We start from the raw sequence: 13,156 nt of genomic DNA, 5'->3' as shown, positions 1-13,156 counted from the left end.
CCGACTATAGTAACATCGGTCTGTCGCGAATTAATGACAAGATAGACATAGATAAAAAAGGGAATTAGATCCTCTTCGGTCCAAAATATTCAGCTCATGATTAAGATTTTTTTTCATAAATCTTAAGGCCACAAATGGAATACGTATCCCACAAATAATAATAATAATAATAATAATAATATTATTTAAAATTAAAAAAATATTTTATTATTTTATTATTTTTAAACTTTAAATAATTTTTATTTTTATTTTTTTATTATGAGTAAAAGTGTCTCATTTGTGGCCCTCAAATAAATCTTAGTCATGAACTGAATACTTTCCAATATTCTATAATGGGCTGGAGAAGATCCGGTTCCATAATAAAAACTGTAGATATTGTTGATCCTGCCTCATAGGACATTTTATATTAATTAGATGTAAAAAATTTTCATTCAAAAAATGGAAATATACCCTAACATTTACTTAATAATAATAATAAAAAAATTAAGAGCCCAATATTGATTTTCTTCTTTCATCTTGTTCAATAGGAAATAAGTGTTCTAAAAAGAGTGGTAGTAGGGATAGTTAGCAAAAAAAATATTGGGAAAAAAAAAATTCTATTTAGCCCATAAATTTTTATTTAATATGGATTTGGTACCTATATCTCATTTGATCCATGACCTAATATCAATGACACACATATCAACCATAAAAATAAAAAATGACCAAATTCAAGAAACAAAAATCATCTTGTTCCTCATCCCAAACCAGCTATCACCAAGATCTACTACAGTAATGAAAATTTTGTGGAGCATTTTTCCGGTTGAGATTTCGGAAATCATTATCGTTACGGGTACCTCAATAACTATCGATGGAATTAAAAACTAGGTAATTTTATACAAACAATTGAATAATAACTTTTTACATAACAAAGTAAAAATTAAAGATTTGACTTTCATAATAACTTTTTACATTTTGTGAAATAGTTATTCTCTTTTGGGAACGTCCCCATGTTAGGAAATTAATCCTATTTTTCAAAACTCGTGAGATGCGAAAAATAAGAAGAATGCGGAATAACAAAGATAAGCAATGACATACGACACAAAGATTTAAGTGGTTTAGGCTTAACAAGCCTACATCCACTGGCGGAGACGACCCGGATAAAATCCACTATCAAAAGATGGAGTACAAAAATAGTAAAGAGAAAATCACTTAGATTCCAAAGCCCCAATACACTCAAATCTCACTATCACACAAGAGAGATTATTCCCAAAATAGAATACAAAGACAGATGTACAAACTCTTATTTTGCTGGAACGGATGGCGGCTGATCTCTATTTTCTTCTCTCACTCTGCAATACCTTTTTTTCTTCTAATCACTTGTTTTTGGCTCCTCCAAAAGACCACCAAGAAGAAAACACCCTTGCTGCCCTTGTACCTCCTTCTCTCAAATTCTCTCTTTTTTCTCCTCCCTTTGGTGCTCACAAATACTCACGTTTGGCACACACAAATTCACCTTGTGCTTTGTTCCTTATATAGAAGCTTAACTCTCCTTTTACATGTTGGTCTAGGACTCCTACTATAAGTCAAACAAGGAGTCCAAGTACACATAGCAGAAGGACTCCAAAACCCACATGTAAAGAAGCAAACCGGTTGAACCAAGAACCTCTCCTACTTGAAGAAGGAGACAAACCATTGGGTCCCACCATGACTTTTAATTCAAGTCATACTTAACAATCTCCACCTTAACTTGAATCCCATCAAGTTTACCAAAACGTGTCTCCTCTAGATGTCTCCGCCTCAGCCCGCAAGGGCAATCACACTCCACAAGTGTCCTTCAAGTCCAAGCGCCTCTTGAACTTGAGCATAGGACCTGATTTAGACATTACACCATGCCTCCCTATCAGCCCTGTCGACCATACAGCTTTATCCGATGACTCTTTCTTCCTGTAGACCCATCTGCACCCTTTAGCCTTCTTTCCCTTGGGTAATTCTACCGATTCCCAAGCTTTACCACTCCGTAGTGACTCCACCTCTTTCGACATACCATCCTGAGCAGACGATGGATCTCCACTACTAGCTGTTAGAGCAAAAGAAACCATATCCTCAAACCCATACCTCTTTGTTGCTTTTTGATCACGTTTCTCTTTGCTTCTTGTTAAAGAATAAGACTTTTCCCGGTGCTGTAAGTCTCTTGAAGATTCTCTGTCATCACATTCATCCGTGAGTGAACACTGTTCATCAAGCTCCACCTCCACAAATTGTTTCTCTTTCTGTACTGTACTTTCAGAAAGCTCATCTAAGTTAACAAACTCAGACTTCTTCGGTTCATGCTCTGTAACTTCAGGTTCTGCACTTGATCCATCCTTGTACATAGCACACTCATTAAAAGTCACATTCCGACTTCTAATGATCTTCCGATTTTGATCATCCCAAAATCGATAACCAAATGCCTCATCTCTATATCCAATGAAGAAACACTTACTAGATTTACCATCTAGGTTACTCATAGCATTAGACTCAACATGGACATACGAAGCACAACCAAAAACTTTCAGATGTGAAAGATTTACTTCTTTTCCACTCCAGACTTCTTCTGGTAGTCTATGGCTCAGGGGAATGGAAGGCCCCCTATTTATCAGGTATGCAGCAGTGCTCACTGCATCAGCCCAGAAAGTCTTTGGTAACCCAGCATGCAATCTCAAACTCCTGGCACGGTCATTGAGAGTCTTGTTCATGCACTCAACCACGCCATTCTGCTGCGGCGTTCCTGGGATAGTTTTTTCCATTCTAATCTCATTCACTGTGCAAAATTGTTTAAACCCCTTGTCTTCGTATTCTCTTCCCTTGTCTGATCTCAAACACTTAAGCTTCAAGCCCGTTTCAATCTCAACCATGGCCTTCCATTTCTTAAAAGTCTCAAATACATCAGATTTACTTTTTAAAAAATAAACTCATACCTTCCTGTTTGAGTCATCAATAAATGTGAAGTAATACCGCGAGCCTCCAAGAGATGCCACTGGTGCGGGACCCCACAAATTCGTGTGTACCAGCCCCAGCTTTCCATGCTTAGGTGCTTTGCCAACTTCCGCAAAACTCACCTTCTTCTGCTTCCCTAGCATGCAGCCTTCACACAAATCAGACTCAACTGACTTTAACCCCGGTAGTTTCCCTTTTGACATAAGTACCTTCATCCCTTTCTCGCTCATGTGCCCAAGCCTTAGGTGCCATAGTTTTTAGTCAGCACCCGTATCTGCAACAGCAACTGTATCCTGTTGTTTGTTATCATATAGAGAGTACCCGTCTTATGACCACGAGCCAAAATCCTAGCTCCCTTGCTGACCTTCCACTTTCCACTGTGGAAATAAATTGAATGCCCTTCCTCATCAAGCTGTCCCACTGAAATCAAATTCTTTTTCAGCTCCGGAACATGCCTGACCTTCTCCAGCTTCCATACCGAGTCACTGTGAACTCTAATGCGAACATCGCCTAGGCCCACAACATCCAGCGCCGTTCCGTCAGCCAAATACGCCTTCCCGAAATCTCCACCAACATAGTTATCGAGAATTTCACGGATCGCTGTCGTATGAAAAGATACTCATGAGTCTAAGACCCAAGAATCAAGGGGACTGTCAACAGATAGAAGTAGGGCATCATATACTTCTTCTGTCACTACGTTTGCATAATCATTCTCGGTCTCCTTCCGCAGTTCCCTGCAATTCTTCTTGTAGTAGCCAGTCTTGCCACAGTTCCAACACTCAGGTTGTTGGCCGAATTTGAATTTGCTTCTCCCTTTTCTGGAATTTGATATGCCTTGACAAGAGTTTCTATCTTGTCCTATGCCCCGAGTCTCAAGGTTTAAAGCAGCACCAGAACAAGAGGCTTCACCCGCATCTTTTCTGCGAACCTCTTCACTGAGAATCAAATCCCTAACGTCTTCATAGCTCAGTTTACTCTTTTCTACAGAGTTACTCACAGCCATCCTCACTGCTTCCCAGCTATTTGGCAAAGATGCCAAGACGATCAAAGCGCGAACCTCATCATCAAAATTAATTTCCACCAAGGACAATTGATTTGTAATGGTGTTGAACTCATTGAGATGATATGCCACTGAAGCTCCTTTCGCCATCTTTAGGTTGAACAATTTCTTCATCAGATGCACCTTATTGTTAGCCGACGGCTTCTCATACATGCTTGACAAAGCCGCCAGTAGACCTGCTGTGGTCTTCTCCTTTCCAAAGTTGTGTGCAACTGATTTTGACAGTGATAACCTGATAACTGCTAGGGCTTTACGATCAAGTAGAGCCCACTCGCTATCATACATGTCGTCAGGATGTTCTTTCAAAAGAGGTTGATGAAGATCCTTCCCATAAAGAATATCTTCAATCTGTACTTTCCAATACCCAAAATCTTTGTTGTCGAATTTCTCGATTCCCATCTTTCCTTCTTCACCTGCCATCGCTCCCACTCGAACCAACAGCTCTGATACCAGTTGTTAGGAAATTAATCCTATTTCCCAAGACCCGTGAGATGCGAAAAATAAGAAGAATGCGGAATAACAAAGATAAGCAATCACACACGACACAAAGATTTAAGTGGTTCGGCTTAACAAGCCTACATCCACTGGCGGAGACGACCCGGAGAAAATCCACTATCAAAAGATGGAGTACAAAAATAGTAGAGAGAAAATCACTCAGATCCCAAAGCCTCCAATACACCCAAATCTCACTATCACACAAGAGAAGATTATTCCCAAAATAGAATACAAAAGACAGATGTACAAACTCTTCTTTTGCTGGAACGGATGGCGGCTGATCTCTATTTTCTTCTCTCACTCTGCAGCACCTTTTTTCTTCTAATCACTTGTTTTTGGCTCATCCAAAAAACCACCAAGAAGAAAACACCCTTGCTGCCCTTGTACCTCCTTCTCTCAAATTCTCTCTTTTTTCTCCTCCCTTTGGTGCTCACAAATACTCACGTTTGGCACACACAAATTCACCTTGTGCTTTGTTCCTTATATAGAAGCTTAACTCTCCTTTTACATGTTAGTCTAGGACTCCTACTATAAGTCAAACAAGGAGTCCAAGTACACATAGGAGAAGGACTCCAAAACCCACATGTAAAGAAGCAAACCAGTTGAACTAAGAACCTCTCCTACTTGAAGAAGGAGACAAACCATTGGGTCCCACCATGACTTTTAATTCAAGTCATACTTAACACCCCATTGCAAGTGGTTATAATTCTTATATTGTTGGCCGAAGTTTAATTTTTTTACTAACTTAATTAGCGGTTGAATGTGAGAGAATTCCCTCAAGTGTCAATTTGAGGGAATTCATGTTTACAGGTGGTTATATGAATAAAAAGTGAAAAAAAAAAAAAAAAAAAAAATCCAGGTTTTATCCCGAATTTTACCCCATTACTCAATTGTTTATCTAACATTTCTACCGTCATATAAAAATGCTATCAACAATTTGTTAGCTCACTATCTTAGTCATGTAGTTTGTTGTGAAAATTACAAAGTAGGGTAGAATTTGGACCGTAATGCTATACATCATCTGATCACTCTCATTACCTTTTATCGCCTAAAGTTTATGTGCCGTGTTCCATAGTATATATATACCAAAACAAGTCTCTAAGGAGTAACTCAATCAGCTGGAAACCACACCTCATGAACCGGAGGTCACTAATTTCTTCTGTGGACATGTCAATATATATATATATATAACAACAAACAAAAACATAAGCAAATCCTACGAAAGAGAATACAATTGAAAGAAAAGATACACGGCTTGTCAAACAAAGGCCACACAAAAGTCTACCAAAGGAGATCTTTACCAGGGGTGGAACGACGTGTTGCACTAGGGGGATGAATGTCCCCCCAAATTTTTTGAAATTCTTCATTAAATATATATATTTTATAAATTTATCTCTTAAATTAAAAAATTTGTCCCCCGAAATTTATAAATTCGTCCCCCCAAAATAATATTCTTATCCTCTTTAATTTTTTTTTTTTAATTACACCCCAACTAAAATTAGATCATTTATTTGCCCCTAAACGATAGACAGTCTTTCTCTAGTTCGTTTCTAACTAGCAAAACTAAAATTAATTTGGAGTCTTCAACTTTTGTGTAGCATCACATCAAACTTACCTGCTGGCAGCCTGGCATCAGAACACAAAGCACAAAATCAACCTTTCCGTCTTGAAAACAAAAGCTTCTCTCATCTCTCTTCACCTTTCAAAACCACTCTACTGTCTCTAGAACGGAAGAAGTGTGCACTGTGTGAGTCTGTGAGTTTGTGACTGAGCCGTGGATCTCTCTTACAATCTTAGATCCATCATCCATTTGACGAAAAATTAAAGCTTGGAAGTTGGAAGATGGAAGATTGAAGATGCTTGTAAGTTGTAAGCTTGTTTATTTTTTCTGCCAATGTATATCTGCATTTTGTAAGACTGCAACTCAGCAACTCTTTATCTCTACTTTGAAATCTGAATCTGATTTTTTGGTAAACTGAAGTGGTGAAGGCGTGAAGCAGTGAAGCCCAAAGGTCAAAGCCGTGTGTCAGTGTGTGATGACTGCCGACTGGTGAGGGGCGTGACCTTCTGCAAAACTCTCATTTTCTGTCTTAGTCTCAAGCATTTGAAAAGGCTTAAACTTTAAAGCATAAGCAGGTCAGTGACTGAGTGCAATTTTTTTATTTGAATAGGAAGTTTCAAGAAGTTTGTCTTTGACTTTGCTAATTGTTGCCTTGTTGGTGAATGGTGAGTGACTTGCCACTTGCCCACTTTGTTAATTATTGTTTGGTAATGGTGAGTCATGAGTGTCAGAGTGAATCAGTGATCACGTGAAGTTGTTTTCTTTTTTTTCTTTTTCTTTTTTTGTTTGGTGAGTACTTGTTGTTTTAATTTTTAATTTTTAATTTTTAATTTTTATTATTATTATTATTTTTAATTTTGTTGTAGATGAGTTGGTGCCTTTATTTTCCTTAGATTTTTGTAAATTTTGGTAGCAACTCAAAAGATAGTCAACTTGGAAAATGCAAATCATTATTGTGTGATCTTAAAAATAAATAAAAAAATAAAATAAAATGGACTTGTTGTGTGAGGATGTGAGCTTAAAAAATTTCCATTGTTTGAGGCTCTAAGCTTAGCCTTCAATTGGAATTTTTAGGTTACATGTTTTATAATAAAGTGTAAATTGTAATAATCTTATAATATTCAATTAGTAGCTAAGAGTGGAGTTGAGTCACATGACTATGGTCCATGGATGAGAATGAGATGCCCAAAGTATGTGATATGTGATCAGGTTTTAACATTTTTTTTTTTTTTTTTTTGATAAATAGGTTTTGACAAATTTAGGTTGCATTGTGGCAAGGCACAACCAGTTTTGGGAAGGCAAGAGCAAGGTATCACGTTGAAAGGTACTTTTTTTTTTGGACCCTAGAGATTATGATTAGTTTATTTTGCTAGTAGTTTGTACTATTGAATATTTATGATGCCATGAGATTTCGAATCGAATGAGTATTTTGATATAGAAAAATTATGCAATTTTTTTATTTTAGTTTTCATTGTTAGATTTTGTGGGTTAATTTGATAGGTTTGAATTTATTAATTTATTTGGCATTCCTTCACATGTTAGTGATAATAAGAAATATAATGAAATTCTAAACAAAAATCTTATACTTCTAGATATTTTTCATGTTAATTCTTGATCCATAATTTTTCTTAAAGTTAAGAGAAATATGGGAAAGCCAAAAACACTTGATTCATTCTTTAAGAAAAAAGATGCGAGTAAATCAGAAGTTAGTACTTGTACACATTTAGAGAAACCTTTAGCAACGGATCTCGAGGCTTTAGTGACTGATGAGCAATCCTCCTAATGTCCAAGAATTCAACCTGAAGAAATGAATGCTACCTTTTTGCAACGTGATCCAGGATTGCGTCCGCAAATATGGGAATTCCCTGTTAACTTACAAGATGACATTCGACATGCTTATATTAGAGTTAAACTATGTCAACCCAAGCTTTCGGAATATCCATATTCAGGAACGGGTAATAATCGTCGCCGATTTCAAGCCTCTTGGTTTGAGACATACTCAACTTGGTTGGAATACTCAGAATCAAAGGATGCTATATTTTGTCTTCAATGCTATGTTTTTGCTAAGAAACCAACAGGTAGTCCAGGATCAGATGCATTTATAAGGAAAGGTTTTAACAATTGGAAAAAGGCAAGCGATGGGATGAATGGTTCTTTAATGAGACATGTGGGGAAAAATTGAAATTCACCACATAATATTGCCGTGAAATGTTGTGAGGATCTAATGAATCAGTCAGGGCATATTGACAAGATAGTTGAAAAGCAAACATTACAAGAAACAAAGAATAATCGGTTGCGGCTCAAAACCTCTATAGATAGTGTTCAATGGCTTGCATTCCAAGCATGTCCCTTTAGAGGTCATGATGAAAGCTCTGGCTCGAAAAATCAAGGTAACTTCATTGAATTGGTAAAACTCCTAGCAAGCTATAATGACGATGTTGCTGGACTTGTCTTGGAAAATGCTCCAAAAAATGCCAAATATACATCACCCAAAATTCAAAAGGAAATGCTACATATCATTGCAAATAAAGTGCGGAATGCGATTAGAAAAGAAATTGGGGATGCCAAATTTTGCATTCTCGTTGATGAAGCTCAGGATGAATCAAAAAAGGAGCAAATGGCTATTATTTTGAGGTTTGTTGATAAAGATGGTTTTATTAGGAAGAGATTCTTTTATATTGTGCATGTTAAAGATACTTCTGCATCAACTTTGAAAAAAGAGATATGTGTTGTTCTTTCTCGTTACAGTCTCCAAATTGAAAATATTCGAGGCTAAGGATATGATGGAGCTAGTAATATGCGTGGTGAATGGAATGGGTTACAAGCTTTATTTGTTAGGGATTGTCCCTATGTATATTATGTGCATTGCATGGCTCATAAACTACAATTAGCTTTAGTTGCAGCATCTAGAGAAGCCAAGCGCATTCATCAATTCTTTATCCAGTTGGCTTCAATTATTAATATTGTTGGGGGTTCTTCTAAACGTCATGATGACTTGCAATCTATTCATGCTGTTGAAATTGAAAATTTGGTTGCTTCTAATGCAATTGAGACCGGAAGGGGGATAAACCAAATTGGCACTTTGCAACGACCTGGAGATACTCGATGGTCATTTCATTATCAATCTGTTTGTAGCATGATAAGAATGTTTGGTGCAACTTGTTCAGTTATCAACAAGATCTCAAATGAGGGAGCTAATTATTCTCAACGTGGTGATGCTGAAGTGGCTTACATGATATTAACATCATTTGAATTGATTTTGATATTGCATTTGATGAAAGAAATTATGGGACTCACGAATATGCTTTGCCAAACTTTGCAACAAAAGTCCCTAGACATTTTAAATGCCATGAGTCAAGTTTCAACTACACAATCACTCATTCAAAACATGAGAGATGATGGGTGGGAGCCTTTGCTTGCTACTGTTAAATCATTTTGTGAAGAAAATGATATTGATATTCCTAATATGAATGCTCATTACACTAGAGCTCGAGGTAGATTTTGTCGTCAAGATGAAGGGTCTCCAACAACAATGGAACATCATTTTAGAGTTGATATATTTACTGCTGCAATAGATTTCCAGTTACAAGAATTGAAAAATAGATTTAATGAGCAAGCTGTGGAACTTCTCATTCTTAGCGTCTCTTTAAGCCCTAAAGATGCATACAAATCATTTAAGATTGATGATATATGTAAGTTAGCTGAGAAGTTTTATCCTCGAGATTTCACCGAGCAAGAAAAAATTTGTTTGAAATTTCAGTTGCAGCATTATAAGCTTGATGTGCCAAAGCATCAAGATTTTCAAAATATGTCTACATTATCTGAGTTATGCAGAGGATTGGCAGTTTCAGAAAAATCAAAGATCTATCCTTTGATTGACAGATTGATTCGCCTAGTGTTGACTCTCCCTGTTTCTACTGCGACTATAGAACGAGCTTTTTCTGCCATGAAACTTGTAAAGACTAGATTGCATACTAGAATGGAAGATGAGTTTCTTGCAGACCATTTGGTAGTTTATATTGAGAAAGAAATTGCTAAGAATTTCACTTCAGAGATGATAATGGATGAATTTTATTACATTAGCGATCGTCGTCGAGCATAGTTTGAAGGAGAAACTATGTTCTTTTTTTTTTTTTTTGATCTTTTTTGTACATGTCTATAGCAAAAGAAAGTTCTCTTGATCTTTTCTCTGATGATTCTATAGACATGCAACTTTTGTAATGTCGTACAATTTAATATGAAATTAAATTTAAGAGTTCTCAGTTTTTATTTAGCATAAATACACACCTATAAAGAAAGACTATATATATCTATATATTTATGTATTCTATAAGTTCGTCCCCCTAATCCTAAAATCCTAGTTCCGCCCCTGATCTTTACCACTATCAAGTGGAATAACTAACAATGGGAACATATATGAGGAAAAGCTACAAGACGAGGTAATGGTAGCGACCTCATGAGTTATGTTGTGAGTAAGATGATTTACACTCTTATCGATCGTAGTGACAGTCCAAAGCTGACAAAAGAGTTAAGAAGACAAGAGTATCAAAAATAGTAGGAGCAAGTAGTGATGTGTGGTTTTTGATTACCAAGCATAACAACTAAAGAGCCTCCCTCAAGGCTGCAAGAGCTTTTCTCACAGTTGGATCGCAAAGGGAACCCAATGTAGTAGTGTTTAAAATAATGGACCTTTTAGAATTTTGGGGGAGCTTTCTAGGCCTTGAGGTGAGATAGGCTAATAGATTTTAGGGAAAAATTCATTTTACCCCCCTGAAGTTTCAGTGATTTTTCAATTTGAACCCCAAAGTTTAAAAATTGGCAATGTACCCTCCTAATGTTTCAAAATTTTTCAATTTAAACCTTCCGTTACTAATTTCCGTCAAATTGGATGGAAATCTATGAAATTACCTAACTACCCTCAGGCTTTTTAAAAAAAAATTCCGTTTAATTTAACAGAAATTAGTAACGGAAGGTTTAAATTGAAATTTTTTGAAACATTATGGGGGTACATTGCCAATTTTTAAACTTCGGGGTTCAAATTGAAAAACCCTTAAAACTTCAGGGGGGTAAAGTGAATTTTTCCTTAGATTTTATTGGTTTAGAAAGGGTAAGTGGGTTGGGATTGGAGTCTTTGTGAATTTTGTTGTTTCTGACCATTCAAATGAGAACAAAGGAGACTGCAGTAAAAAGTTGCGAGTGGTGTGTGGATTCAACTACAATGTTTTAAAATGATGATGATTTTTATCCCATCAAGAATGTCAAGGCCAGAAAAGCTTAAAAGTATCCAAATGCCGAGGTGCCATGCAAAAATTAGTTTTTTGGACGGGACTATACTGCATATAGACTTTTAGACAATGAGGGTATGCTTGGGTGTGTGTTTTAAGAGCTTAAAAGTGCGTTTAACACTCAAAAAATTCGTTTAAAGAAAAAATTCGTTTTATAAAAAAAAATTAACGCTTTTAAGGATTTAAGAAGCAAAAAAAAAAAAAAAAAAAATACCAAAACGCACTTTTGACAAAAATTTCATTTAAGCTTTTTGTCAAAAAGTGTTTTTTTGACTTAAAACTTTATTTCTCAAATACAATCCTAAACATGCTCTAAAAGTGATGGACATAATTAGTGCTGGTTTGAGATTGTGTTATAGAGTTTAAAAGGTACTTTGAGTACATAAAATGTTGTGCACAAAAATAAAAAAAAAATAAAAAAAAGGTCCGTTTGGTAAAAAAAAAATAAAAAATTAAAAAGTACTTATTTAACTTTTCTTTTCTTTTTTTTGTATAAAAAATACCAAAATGTATTTTTGAAAAAAGCTTAAAATTAAGTAGAGCTTTTTTTTGATTTTAAAAGCTGAAATTCTCAACATAATTCTAAACAAACTCTTGTAGCGTGTTTAAATTGCTTTGAATTTTTATTTTTTTATTTAAAAATAAAAAAGAATTCTTTTGAAAAACTTCATTTTTAAGTTTTTTTTTTAAGCGTTTGTTTTTAATCAATTTTTAGAATAAAAAAAAATCAAACAAGTATTTTTTTTGAGTTTTTTTAACCAAATATACTATTTTTTTATTTAATTTTTTTTTTAAAGTATTAAAATACTTTTTAAATTCTTTAAGGTAATTTTTTCTCGACAAATATAGCTTCCCTTTGAATGGAGGGGAGACGTGATTGGTGCTTTCATGTATCAACATTAAGGTGGTACTGAATTTGAATTTGTAATTTGCCCATTCAATTGTGCTTTGGATGAACACGTAATTTCAACCAATCAGACGCTCCATATGACATTTGTGCCTTTGATGAACTTCACATTTAATAACTATGTCAACCATACATTTTACCAATAAGATGCATTTTTTTTTTTTTTTTGGCTGGTGACGGAAAATAACTTCACACTTTAATAACTTGGATGAACTCATTCTACAACTTTATTATAAAATAGAGTGCTTTTTTAAAACAAAACAATTATAATTAATTCTCTTCTAAAACAACTCTATGAAGTCTCAAATGTACGAGGGTTAAATTGAATAAGATGCCTTGTTAAGAGAATTTCCACATCGTTGTTTATGAAAGCTTTATTTATTTTATTCATTCTTGATCACTTATAAAAAACATGCTTTATTTTATTTCTGTTAGAGATAATATATGGGTCATAGGGGTGTCAATGCGGGCGGTTAAAAGCGCTAACCGTTATAACCGCTAATCGCTTAACCGCTTAACCGTATTAACCGCTAACTGCCTAACTGCCTATCGGTTAGCGATTATTGGGTTTACTAACCGTAACCGCTAACCGCATTTTTATATAATATATTTTTATAATTATAATTATAAAAATATTTATACATATAACATAATCACTTGATCATTAAATCATAATTTTTTTTAAAAATAATTAAATCACAATTTGAGTATTAATATATTGTCACTATAATTTATATGATTATATCACATGATCAATTGATCATTAAATCATTTGATTATATAATAACAAATTATACATCTATAATATGACATAACTCATAAGTATACCAATTCATACTAATACAACAATTAAATATCTAGAAACTTATTTCTAATGTATGTTATAAACT

At 35.0% G+C, this 13,156-nt stretch overlaps 2 protein-coding genes across 2 annotated transcripts; both read left to right on the top strand.

The window, feature by feature from the left end:
• The first annotated feature begins 7,881 nt into the window (after positions 1 to 7,881).
• Positions 7,882 to 8,850, top strand: LOC132187992 (uncharacterized). Its single transcript, XM_059602414.1, has 2 exons — positions 7,882 to 8,205; positions 8,308 to 8,850. Exons 1-2 carry the CDS (start codon positions 7,882 to 7,884, stop codon positions 8,848 to 8,850), a joined length of 867 nt encoding a protein of 288 aa, XP_059458397.1.
• A 21-nt stretch (positions 8,851 to 8,871) lies between these two features.
• On the top strand, positions 8,872 to 10,176 carry LOC132187991 (uncharacterized). The gene has a single exon (XM_059602412.1). The coding sequence runs from the start codon at positions 8,872 to 8,874 to the stop codon at positions 10,174 to 10,176; it is 1,305 nt and encodes a 434-aa protein (XP_059458395.1).
• Positions 10,177 to 13,156: the final 2,980 nt, after the last annotated feature.

The sequence above is a fragment of the Corylus avellana genome, chromosome ca7 (assembly GCF_901000735.1).
Source record: "Corylus avellana chromosome ca7, CavTom2PMs-1.0".
Lineage (NCBI taxonomy): Eukaryota > Viridiplantae > Streptophyta > Magnoliopsida > Fagales > Betulaceae > Corylus > Corylus avellana.
The sequence above is the reverse complement of the archived record's forward strand: the minus strand, read 5'-3'. Positions and strand labels throughout refer to the sequence as shown.